Here is a 13,662-nt window from a genome sequence, read left to right as displayed (position 1 = left end):
GTTTCTGAAAGTCGGGACTATGAGGTGCACCCAAAAATAATGGACTGCTCTTTGTTGTTTTCGTCTGGATCTAGATAAATTAAAAAAATATAACAATTGTTTTTGTTTTTATCGGCCTATTGATAAATGATTCAAGGTTCGATTCGAGCTCAAGGCCAGAACAATAATTTTTTTCTAATGATAATTATTGTTATTTTTTAATTTTTCTAAATTTGAAAAATTTTATTTTGTTTTTGGAATAGTAAGTAGAAAATTTTTCAGACAACCTGCCATAGCTGCGCAGATAGATCCATTTCGAAGGGTGCTAAGCCTTCATCATCAGTACACTTTAGGCATGCTGCGCTGACCATTTAGCTATACAGCGGTGGTTTGTTTGAAAAAAAATCCAGCATTATCAGTGATTTGCACCAGATGGCGCAACACTGAATAAATATAGTTGGTAAAAAGGAATAGAAGTAGCAAATTTGCCAGTCAAACAAACCACCGCTGTATAGCTAAATGGTTAGCGCAGCATGCCTAAAGCGTACTGATGATGAAGGCTTAGCACCCTTCGAAATGGATCTATCTGCGCAGCTATGGCAGGTTGCCTGAAAAATTTTCTACTTACTATTCCAAAAACAAAATACAATTTTTCAAATTTAGAAAAATTAAAAAATAACAATAATTATCATTAGAAAAAAATTATTGTTCTGGCCTTGAGCTCGAATCAAACCTTGAATCTAAGCAAATATATTGTTGTTTTGAAAGCTGTTTTTGCTGCTATTGTTATTTCTAAAATAATATACATAGCTGCCATTGTTTATGAGTAAACTTTTCATTAGCAGGTAATAAATGGATTTAAGTACATATGTACATACAATAATCATTTGTAGGTGATATTTTTTCGCGACAGACGAACAAAAATTGGACTCATTGTTTTCACATGAACAAAACAACCGTTTTTGGTAATTCTATCAAAAACTCACAACAAAATATTGTCTCAAACTACGTAAACAATATTTGAACCGTAATACAATATATTTCTTTTTAATTTGCAATGTTGAACACATAAATAGTTTTATAAAACCCAATCACAAATCCCATAAAAGAAAACGGAGTAATTAACATAGGTCTTGGTCCTGGTTTCTGATAGGGTTTTTTGCAAGTAAAGACTTGTACTCTAAATATCACGTTTCCGGCGTCATCTAGCGAATGATTTTTTTGCATGTTGCATTGGCAGGTTCTGAAGTATGTTCCAATATTCAATACCTTAGCAACGCAGGATTGCAAGATTCTCCAATTTTCTACTGAAGTCAATTAATCGCGAAGGCTGTTTGCGAAAAATCCAGACCCTGGGAGAAATAGACGAACAAGGCAACTCAGAGTATAAAAGCAGCGCAAGCTAAGGAATAGTCAATCAGTTTTAATTTTACACGTTATAAGTAAAGTACGTGAATATATTGTAGTGCTGTGAATAAGAAGAATTTTATATACAAAACATTTGAGGGTTTTTATTCGACAATTCAGTGATTTGAACGATAACAGAAGGCGCAGAACTATCGAGAATTTCTTAAAAGTTGCAACAATGCTGTTAAAAAAACATATCTAGTCTACCGTTAATGAATAATATTTTGAATGACAATAAGAAAAGAAAGCCAAATGAGTGAAAAATTTTTGCCGCAAGCGCTATTCTCAATATTTTAAGAACTATGATAAAGCATATTCTCTATAAATTATGATTAAATTGATGGCAACAAATTTAAGCTGTAAGCGAAACTAAAACGAAGCTAATTTGTAAAAAAAATTCACCTTGGATATGTCCGTTCTTTCAAGTAGCTTTTGGGATTTGAAATTAAAAAAAGGATATATTAGAATGTATTAAAATATGGTTAAAGTATGCAGTATAACTTATCTTAAAGAGAACAATAAAAAAAAAACACAAAATAAACAAAACTTTTGTCAAGAAAGTTTTAACATTTCATAATTCATTTTTTTTAATGAAAAAGGGATTTAAATACTAAAATTTATTAAATACTATATTTCTAGCCAAAAACATCAAGCAACTATCCTATACACTCACCTTATGCTATTGCTGCGATTCAGTCGTGGACTCTGCACATATGGCGACTCACCACCAGCACCAGTTACCGTCGTAACTCCACCTGGCATACCACCAGCACCTGCGCCACCACCACCACTACTATTTCCTGCTGCTGCAGCTGTCGCCGCTGCTGCTACGGCTGCGGCAGCATGACGATGTTGCAACATTTTATGACTATGGCGTGTGATTGCCGGTGAACCAATTTGCATATTCTCCAATGATTCGCCCTCAGATAGTCGACTACCAGCCGTATTGCTATGCTTTAGCCACATTGCATAGGTGCTATATTCAGGCCTAACTTCGGCATAGGTTTGCGTGTCCGAAAGTGAACCATCGATCATTTTGCCAGGACGATTGGATATTCTGAAAGAAAAAAATTCGAAAAAGTAATTAAATGGATTAACCATTTTGTATGATAAATTGATATTTATCTATTGTTGTTGCAGCGAAATAGCATTTCGTAATAAATTGAAAATATTAAAATAATAAATGCTCAAAATTAGCGGTATTTAATGCCAAACAATGTCAAACATGGAACATAATTAGCATAAGTGTTGCATGGGACACATTAGCGGTTAGTGTGGCTGCAGTAATTTTTTAGAGCAATTTTTTTTAATGAAAGTTATTGCGTGTGCAATATGCGGTTGGAAAATTTAATATTTTGCAGTTAAAATTTTACTAAAATATGTGTTGTTGTTTTTGTTTGTTTGTTTACGAACGAAAATTAATTACATTAGTGTGGCATTAACTTTGTGCTGAGGTAACCACATAATATGCTGTGGCAATGTGTGCTGCGTTGCAGTGGTGAAAAGTTAACTGGGCTGCTGTGAAAATCGCATGAAGATGTTACACACTTGCTGTTGATACATTTAGCGAGGAAGCAATGTGTTTGAGTCTTAAAAATTTGATTATTGAAACTAGGATTGATACTTAAAAATTCACAAATTTTCGTTTAAATATTCTCTCCAGCACAACATGCTTAGGCCAAAGACAAGTAAATCGTGGGATTCAAGGGATTGATAAGCGCATTACAAAGCCTTGGCCCAGAAGGTTTAAAGCGGTCATATTAATAGTTCCTCTGATGGTCGGCTAGTACCTTTATGATCCCCAAAACCTGCAGAAACATCACGTCGCAATGGGGTATATCGAGGGCACAAAATCTGTAAATAGCTGGTCATCAACCAATTGCGTATGCAGACGACGTTTAATAAGCGGTAGTTGTCTACAAAAAATCGGCACTCGGATGGTTCAAGCGCTCCAAGCCGCCAAGCATAAAAAATCGATCTTGTATTACTTACTAGGAAATACAAGGTACCTAATTGAACTGAGCATAAGCTGGGAGTGGTAACCCTAAAAGGTAAATGCATCAAAAAATATCTATATATTAAGCTAGATAGTAAGTTGTGGTGGAAACTCCATGTGGAAGAGAAAGCGAAGAAAGTATCCGTGGCACTCATTGGGTATTTACGGCAATTATCAAGCCAATCTTTTAATATGGGGTCCTTGTTTGGTGTACTCCCAGAGTAAAAAGTATCAAGAAACTAGAACGGGTATGCAGATTATCAGTGATTAGCATAACAGGAGCCCTAAAAGCTACCCCGAAAGCAGCATTGCATAACATCCTGCACCTCCCGCCTGCAGACCTAATGGCCAAAAATATAGCGTTAGCAACTGCAATAAGGCTTAAGTTCTCGGGGCAGCTTGAATGTAGGCCACATGACCATAAAAGTATAGCACCGAATGATATAGGGCGAACGGAGTACATGGTCCCGTCCTTGAGCTTCAAAAAACATCTTGATGCCACAATACAGCCGGAGGGTGGGCGCATGGGTGCGGAAATGGAAGAACATACTATACACGTGTATACCGATGGTTCCAAATAAATGAAAAGGGTCGATTCTGGAGTTTACTGTAACGAGCCAATCTTTCAGTCCGAAATTGTAGCCGTGAAGAAAGCAGCAGTAATTTTGGATGAAGTGCGCTTAACTGTAGTCGCGTTAATATATATATTGGTAGTTAGGCGGCGATCAAGGCAATAATCTCATACAGTACTTCATCAAGAAGTATTTTGGAATGCAAAGAACCATACATATATACCGGGTTACCGGTCATAAAGGGATAGAAGGTAACAAAAATGCCTATTAATAAACAAAGAAGAAATCAAAAGAAGACAGGAGTTGCATATCCATCAAGCACGAAAGGCGTGAAGCGCAAATCCTACGAAGTTAAGACTGACAAAGTTGCTCAAATCTCTAAAGTGAGAATACTTAAGACTCACGATTGAAATGCTTCCGGACACTGTCTTTTAGCGTCACATGCTTAAATATTGGGGTTCGTCAGTAACAGCAGATGTAGGAAGTGCGAGCTGCAGGAGGAAACGGTTGAGCATGATCGGTGTTCGTGTTCTGCGATCGCGAGGTCAAGGTTACAGCTACTAGGGGCGGCGTGTTTCCAGATCTCAAGGAAGCTGTTAAGCTAGGTCCAAGAAAACTTCTAGTATTTGCCAAATTAAAAATTCCGCTAAAACTATGGACACATTCAGTCAGGTTTCATGTGGTCATGCTAGTACCTTAATGGTGCTTGTTACCGGATGGTACCAGATCTGCATCCGGCAAAGGACCATCAACATCGATAGCACGCCCTAGGGCCTTCGGTGAGTGCGCTTATCGCTACAAGATAGTAGGTGACGAATAATAACTCACGCACACACATGTTGTCATCAGCCGAAGTTAGTTGCTCACACATACATACGCATATATGTAGCTCAATTACCAAGCAGGAGATACAGCAGTTCTAGAGGGCGAAACGTCTACACTTTAGTGGAAATTTACGAATTAAGCGACGGAGAGTATAAAAGCAGCACAGGCTGAGTAGTCAGTAATGAGTTTGATTTAAACACGCTATCAGTTACGAAGTGAAGTATATTGTGAAGTATAGTTGTACTACTCTCAAAGTAGTCTAGTAAAGACCATTTTATATTATTGAATATTGGAGTTATTTATTCAACAGTTTAGCGATTCGAACGTTAGCATAAGGTTTAGAATAAGCGGCATTTCTCTAAATTCGTTACAATATATACATGTGCTTACCTATGCTGAAATAGGTGCAAATCCGTGCCTGGTTTTGGTAAACTATGCGAACCAGTAGCCAGACGTTCGCGTATCGACTGACTTAGCTGTGTAGCACCGGGTCCAGTTAAAGAAAAGCTGCGATGTTGAGTGCTTGGAGGATTTTCTGAAAATTAAATATGTAGAAAAAATTTAAAATACTTCAAAGCTTTGATAAGTAAATAAACAGACGATGAAATTAAATGCTTATTATAGTTGTGAAATAATGTTTTATATACAGCAGCGAACAAAAAAATTGCAGTGCAAATTTTTTTTCAAATTTTTTTTGAGTCCAACTTTTTTTTTATTTTCGATTTTTTAATAAAAGACTTTTATAGACGTTGTTACTGATACTTGGCAAATCAATTTCGAAAACGTTTTCGAAAAACTTCGAAAAAGTTCTATTAGAATTTCGCACTTTCGCAATCTTTGAATGTAAAAAGAAATAAAGTTTTTCTCAAGCTAAACAAATATACAGCAAGAGTGCTTACGGGTGTCATTACGAGCCATTGCGATATCGCAGCAGTTCTCCGACTGTGGCGCATACCAACAAGCTGCCTCTGTAGAAGCTGTCGGAATGAGGAGAAGTGGAGTCGATTCATCACTTTCTCTACCGAAGTCCAGAACTGCAAACAAGACGGGGAAGTGGATACTTTAATCCTACTTGGGCTCATCAGATAAAGCAAGTGGTTCGTTGAGGACCACTAGCAATTTATGTGTTTGGGCGAATAAGCCGTCACCCGCCACTCACTGAGGGCACTCACAATGGACGAAACTATTTCCGAGAGGAAGTGTGTGTAAATTCGCGCGCAGGTCCTTTTAACCAACCTTACCCCGTATGGAGGCAATCCAAAATATCCTTCGGTAAAAAAATTTGTCAAAAATCAATGCGAGTTTTGAAAGTTATTAATTGTGCTTTTTTGACTCGCATCGATTGGATTAAAAGCTGTATACTCAGAAAAATTCAAAGAGCACCAAATAAAAAGTTGTAATTATGAAATGTTTTTAAGATTTGTTTGCATAGTTTCAGTTACAAGTACATATTCATGGAAATATCGAAAGAAAAAAAATTTATAAAAATTGTCACTGCTTCTTTTTTGTTCGCTATTGGAGTAGATATATAACAAAATATTCCATATCCGTAAGGTTCTACTCCTAATGAAAGAAAAATTTTAGTTCCTTCAAAACTTACTTGTCATATCATTTGGTAATGTTTGGGTACCACCCGATATTTTCCGTCCACCTGCGTTGCTAGCAGTACGTGGCACAGCCGAAACATGCGCTGTACGTCCCATGCCACCACACATACTACCAGGTGAACCCCCACCACCACCATTATGACCATTCAACTGACCACCGCTGGCAACATTCATCATTGTTGCGCCCATCATTACGATATTTTGTTGTTCTGCCGTTGCTGTTGCGCTGCCATTGGCACGTTTCACATAACCAAAACTGGGCGGTACACCCTTAGTACGCCCTGATGGCGAACCTTGTTTCGATGAACTACCACTACCACCACCCATGCTGCGTCGTGATGGTGATGATTTTTCTGATTTTTCTCCTTTGTTATACCCATTTAGTGGTTCTGGCATTTTGCTCCAGTTATCACGTCCATTACGCGAATTGGAGCGGTGTACACCTACGACGCTGGAAGAATGATGCGCATGTTGCGATTGCTGATGTGAAGTGTGGTTGTGATGTTGTGGTGAAGCGTTGGCGCTGTTGTTGCCAGAGCCACCACCACCACCGCCACCACCATTTGCGCTATCCATTTTGGGATTTGAACCACCGCTTGAGCTGGCCTGTGACGCAGCCGATGAAGGTGGTGCGGTGCCGATGCTATCAAGACTTCCACGACTGTTACGTATGCTGGAAGAGAGAGAAAGAGAAAATAATGTGAATTGAGAATAATGTTTATCAAACTTAATATATTAAATTAATATGTTTAAGCAATATATAATAAAAATATGAATATTTACAGTAGTGTACGGAAAAATAGCATCGGCAAATTTTATCAAATTTCGTCAATTAAATTTTATTTTTTTTTTCATTTATTTAATAACTTCTGAAATATTGAAACAACGACGAACAAGGCGACATCTGTTTTGATTATGCTTTCTAAATCCGTTCAAAGACTTTTCTCGGTAGAGTGGGATTTGGACCCGCACTCCTGCTTGTTTTGAACTCTTATCAACTCATGCAGCCAAAGCCATGGCTTTGTTGCTGTGTAACTTTTCCCAATTTTTTTTTATTTACGATATTTTAAGAAAAAACTTCAATAAATTTTGTAATGGAAACTATGCAAGCCAATCTCAAATACATTTTCAAAAAACTTCGAAATTCGAGAATATTTTATCAAATATTTCGAGCTTTTTATATAAAGTTCTTTGAATTTTTTTGAGTACGCAGTCTTGTAGCCCAATCAATTTTTGTACGGCAAAGCACACGTTATAGGTATCTCAAAGTTCGCTTCAATTTTTGAAACCTTTCTCCCGAAGTGCTGCTGTTCAGATTTTCTTCGATACAAAGTGTGAAAAATTTTTTTTAATGAAACAAAATTTCAAATCCCTTCGGAAAAAATTTAAAAAAAATCGACACGAGCTTTGAGAGGCCTAAGACTTGGACAAAAATTGATAGGGCTACAAAACTTCATACTCAGAAAATATCAGAGAACCCCAAATTAAAAGTTAGAAATTTTTGTAAATTTTTCTCGAATTTTCGAGTTTTTTCGAACACTTTTTTGAAATTGGTTTGCATAGTTTCAGTTACAAAATATGTATCAGTTTTTTGTTAAAACATTAAAAATAATAGAAACAAGAATTTATTTGACAAAATTTGATTAAAATTGCCACTGCTGTGCGTATGTACAACCCGTTCATAAATTGAATAAACAAATTCAGTGAAATTTTGAAACAACTATTAGTTAAAAATTAAAGGGCTTAAAGAAAACTTTATTTATAAAGCAAATATTTTTAAGGGATGTTTCAACTGGTGCGATTTAAGGTTTTTGCAGGAGATTGCCACCTATTTCAAAATGCTCCGTTAAATTACATTATCTTTAAAGAAATTATAGCAATGCTGCTATATAAACCAATTGCTGAAGGGACAGTGCCAATGGTGAACACTAATTTAAAATATTTAAAATTTTTTATCAACATAATAAAAAATTCGTATCGCACATTTGTTTGCCGTTTTCCTATTTATTTGAGTACTACAAAGTTGACTGAGCTTTCATATAACTATGTATTGAATTTAATATGCATATGTGTATGTGTATGCACATATAAGGGCTATGGCTCCTATTGTTTGCATACACTGGTGGCAATAATATTGATAAGAAAATGTAGCCACAAATTTTGACATCAATTTTTTTGTTTTTTTTTGGTTTTCCAAAAACTTCTAATCTGTTTTGAGTCCCCAATGTACGATTTGTTTATTCGAATGTTGAAACCATAAAATGTTATACATTCGTGCAAAAAAGTACAGCTTTTCAAATCGTATTCGAAAAATGTGCTGAAATTCTAATAATATGGCTGTTACATTCACTCGCTACAGTTTTTTCGGACATAATTTTTGAATCGTGATTTGAAAGAATTTGAAAACCATTGGTCTTGATAGAATTGTCCATCTGGCGAATTCCAAACTATTGCTGTAAGGAAGTGTGAAATTCGATTTTTAACGTGTTTTGGTTTAGATATCTTTTGTTGTATAAAAAAAATGTTATTAAAAACTCTCAATAATATGGGTATTTTCTGTCAAATTTTTTGATTAAGAAATAAAATTCGAAGTTCTTAGAAGAAAGATGATATTTTCCTTAAATTTATGGTTAATTTCATGGTGGAACCAGGAAGAGGTGACTGCCGGAAATCAGCTAATTGGCAGTTTTTTAATATAATTTGACACTTCAACTTCCGGCGCAGTACTATTTTGACATTAGTCCAACAATTTACAAAAGCAAAGCAAATTGAATTTTTATTTTTGTTTGTATGTATGTCAGCGTGCTGCCACCTTGTATGGTTTCGCTATGGTTATTTTAATGCTAAACTAGAAATTTCGAAAAATTAAGCCTTTTTTGAGAAGTGCTTCTTATGAGTAACAAACGATATCGAAGAGTTGTTTTATTGCGATAGCGAATCATTATCGTCTATTTATGGGTTTGTCACCAAGTAATTGGCTTCTGATCGGTTTGTTATCGACGGGCTACAGACGTGTTATCGAATTTATAACATATCGATAACAAATCAACAAATTTTCGAAAACACGATAATGACGAATTGATCATACTCCGATAGCGTATCGATAACTTTTTGATAATATGTATATTGATATATAATTGACAAATTTTTCGATACTAACTTTTCGATAACAAATCGGTATAGCGCCGATAGTAAATACGTAACACTCCGAGGTGATATCAATAATTTTGCGATAGCAAATTGAAAGTTTTATAATTTTTTTGATAAAAAAAAATAGATAAATCGCTACTAAATAACTCCAATAAACGATAATTTTGCGATACTAAGCCGATAACTTTCGATAAACTATCGCCAATTTTTTGATAACAAATCGACAACATTTCGATAGCATGACAATAACTGTTTGACAACAAATCCTTAATTTCTCGATAACTGTTCGATAATTAAACTGATTACTCGTCGATACCTCAGCTGTAACCTTTTTTATCGATTGTTAATTTAAAACAACCTGAAACAAATTGATAATTTCTCCAAAACTCGTCGAGACCACAACCGATACTTCGTCGAAAAGAATAACACGCCCATAATTAGTCGTTAACAACCCGATATTTGTTAACAAAATGTTATCAAACCATTTCTCTCATATCAACTTTACCACACGCATTACGCTACAGTGCAGTGACTACACTTACAATTTGTATTCTTTCATACAACATACCAATCCCACACACTACACCTACACCTACCGACTCTAAATATTTTATTCTCCCATAAAAACTTACCACCCAAAGCCTACGTTTAAGCTTACACTTACATTGCGCTAACATAATGGATTAAATCATGCAGGGACCAAGAAGGGTTTTACACATCAAAAAAAATTCTTAGCACATATTGTTCTTTAAGTATTGCCACTAGTGTAAATACATACATATGTAAAATATTTGTATGAATAAACACACCGGGGTCAAAAGCTGTACTGTTAGTGTTGTTGACACTGCGCTATTTAGTATTACATTCGCGAAATTTTACAAGCAAGCAACAGCTGCAACAGCGGCAAACAAAGAAAGTCAAACACCCCAGTCAAGTCAGTTGGCTCGCTTTGAGTCACTTAGAGCGGCTAGCGCGGACGTTCCCATTGCACTTCTGCATATCGTACTTTGGTGTTATTGGTTATAATAGCTACAAAGTGAATTTTGTTCTTGTAAAATTTTTCATTTGGCGTATATGCCTAGTGGCATAGTTTTAAAAGACATAATAAGTATTTCTTGTTTAAGCGCTTGGTTTTGTTATTGTCATAACATACACAGACTGGGTTAAATACCGATTTCATGCAAATATTGTGCAATACTTATGAGAAATTAAAAAAAAATATATATTTTTTAGATTTACTATACCGAACATGCTGCTTTTACAGCTGAGTCTTATTTCGCTTATTCCCTTTTACTTTCCAAGCCCCATAACGCTATATATTATTACTTAATTGGTATCAACAACCTTAAAATGCATTTTCTGTATATAGTCAGTCTATGCTGTCATAGTATACTTATTTATAGGCACATTAAATGTAATTTATATTTGAACTATATATGCCTTCATTGATCCGTATGAGCTGTAAGTCTATAAGAACATATGATCCTAGTGCAATGAACTCTGTTTAAATTGAAATAAGTATAGAACTCATATAGGCGCTAATGAGACACAGTGACGCTAATGATTTATGTATTCTAATAATTGAAGAGAAAAAATATGGGAGAGCAAAGGAGAGATAAAAATCAAAACCCAAACCCAGATGGCGTTATCGATTTGTTCGATGTGTAAACGGTTTGTTATAGATAACAGCTGTTATCAACGAGTTATCGGTTTGCCATCCATTTGTTAACGCTTTGTTATCAGCGTGTTATAGGCGAGTTATCGATTAATTATCGAAAAGTTACCAATTCGCTAACAGAACAAATTGATTTAATCGAAAAGTTATGGTATCGACTTGTTATAGCCTACAATAACATTTCGAAAACAAATCAATAACTATTTGATAAAATAGCCATAACATTTAGGGTAAGAAATTGATTACAAATCGTTATTTTTTTATAGTAAAACGATAATTTTTCAAATCGATGACTTTTCTATAATAAACCAACAACACTTCGGCAGCACATCGATAATAAACCCATAAATTGCCGATAATAGTCCGTTAATAATAACAGCCGGATAACTTCGCGGTGTTATGGTAGCGTGCTCCGCCTACCACAACGAAGATCCTGGGTTCACGCCCCGGCCAAAGCAACATCAAAATTTTAGATACAAGTTTCTTCAATTAGAAGAAACATTTTCTAAGCTGAGTCGCGCCTCGGCAGTGTTTTACAAGCACTGCGAGTGCATTTCTCCCATGAAGTGGTCTCAGTGAAAGCTCATCTGCCTTGCACATGCGTTCGCAGTCGGCATAAAACAAGTAGGTCCAGTCCCGTAAATTTGTAGAAAAAATAATAATGAGCACGACGCAAATTGGAATTGACTCGGCCTTAAATCTCTTCGGGAGGCTATCGCGCTTTACATTTATTTTTATTTATATAACTTCGTCATACAAACAATACCGAAATGTTTCCTGAAGGAATTGATCCGTGAATGAGAACAGCCGGCTAACGGAAAAATATAAATCACGTTCTATTAAGACGCACATATACATACAGATCCGTTGCAATTTGGCAAAACAACCTATCTCGAGTTTAGGTAATGACGATAAATTGACCTACGAGGGATTCAAGGGGTTGATAAGCGCATTACAAAGCTTTATAGCTTCAAAGCTTCTGCAACCCAATTTTCAACCTCGTCTACGCAAGGGAAATCCTGTTACTATTGACTTTTAATTTTGTTTCTAATGTGGCACTTTTGAGGAGTAGAGAATAGAAAAGGAAAGGAAAGTAGAAATCGACCTTTTTTGATAGGAACTCGTTAAAAATATATAAATTTTCAATAATAAATCAATCAGTTCTTGTTAACTCGTATATAAAAGATCGGTACCTAATCGATGACATTTTCTATCGGTAACAAATTTATAACACTTCAATAACAAATCGATAACTTATCTTTCGTTGATAACAAGTTGATCGGCTTCCGCTTTCGGTACCGCATCGGGTTTAGCTTCGGTTTTTACTTTTAATATTTGCTTTTCTCTTCTTTTCTTACATGTGAGTGTAATAATAACAAAACCCATCTAAATCACCTGATATCTACGCCATGGAGGGGTTAACATTGGGTCAACCGCCATAACGTCAATTGCGCTTACGACCACTTAAAATGAACCATATGAAATAGTCACAACGTCAAATTTCAAATGTTTACAATGACATGATATTGACATTATGACCATCAGGCTTCTCCGAAATGGTTACAAAGTCGCTTCCTTTTTCTCAATAGGTCATAACGTCAATTATTTACCTCCAAATACAACAACTTTAACAACTATTTAATTTTGGTTATGTTGTATTATTTTCTTAAATTTTTCTTCATTCGAATGAAAAGATATTTTGGATGCGCGGATCTATTTCCCATTTTTTGGGTCCACTTGGTGAATATCGAAACAACCCAATGAAATCCTCTCTGAGATAAGAACTTATTTTGCCACAGATATAGAGAAAATTGGGAATAAAAAATTGCCTGCTGAGCTACTTTTCTTAATCCTCATTACAGTACAAAATCGGACTAAACGTTGGGCTGGTGAGTATTCGTTCGGAATAAGAAAATATTCTACTAAACGGCTAACCCATCCTGCTGATGATCTTAAATTGCTGTATATGTTATAGACTTTTTCCCGAAATCGTCATAGCGGGGTCAAACGCAAAGTTCCTAAATGGCCATAAAGTCAAATTAAGAAAAGCCATACAGTGAATTGATGCTGTGGCCATTTGAAGTGGTCATAAGGCCAATTGATCTTATTGCCATTTGAAGTGGTCATGAATTCAATTAAACTTTTGCCGTTGACCTTATGGCACCACACCATTTGACATCATTGTTGTTAGGCTATAATGCTGCTACTTTTTTCTCAAATATAAACCTTGTGCTCATTGTAACATGGACTCAGTAATCTCGAAGCGATTTACTTGGATATCCGTATATCTATCTATCTGTATATAAATACGCCACACGCAAATTTTTCAAAATAATTTTGAACGCACGGTTTGACCGATTTCGATGAAATATGCACCCATCGCACTATAGCCGAAATTGCGATTTTAGCGGCAAAAAGTCAATTTTTCAAATTTAAATTTTTGCAATTATT

The 13,662-nt window shown here is 35.6% G+C and overlaps 1 protein-coding gene across 13 annotated transcripts in view; it reads right to left on the bottom strand.

Moving 5' to 3' along the window:
• Nucleotides 1–13,662, bottom strand: part of sick (sickie) — a 1,191,762-nt gene that overhangs the window by 240,937 nt on the left and 937,163 nt on the right. For 10 of the 13 annotated variants that reach the window (XM_067765301.1, XM_067765303.1, XM_067765304.1 and 7 more), the window contains 4 exons: nt 6,380–7,059; nt 5,170–5,314; nt 2,060–2,443; nt 1,789–1,815 (listed from right to left, as the gene is read on the bottom strand). In XM_067765301.1, coding sequence (XP_067621402.1) covers nt 1,789–1,815; nt 2,060–2,443; nt 5,170–5,314; nt 6,380–7,059 — 1,236 coding nt within the window. The remainder of the gene's footprint in view (nt 1–1,788; nt 1,816–2,059; nt 2,444–5,169; nt 5,315–6,379; nt 7,060–13,662) is intronic. The other 3 variants (XM_067765306.1, XM_067765316.1, XM_067765317.1) reach the window with 1 other exon arrangement.

The sequence above is a fragment of the Eurosta solidaginis genome, chromosome 2 (assembly GCF_040869045.1).
Source record: "Eurosta solidaginis isolate ZX-2024a chromosome 2, ASM4086904v1, whole genome shotgun sequence".
Classification (NCBI taxonomy): domain Eukaryota; kingdom Metazoa; phylum Arthropoda; class Insecta; order Diptera; family Tephritidae; genus Eurosta; species Eurosta solidaginis.
This window is presented reverse-complemented; position numbering and strand designations above follow the sequence as displayed.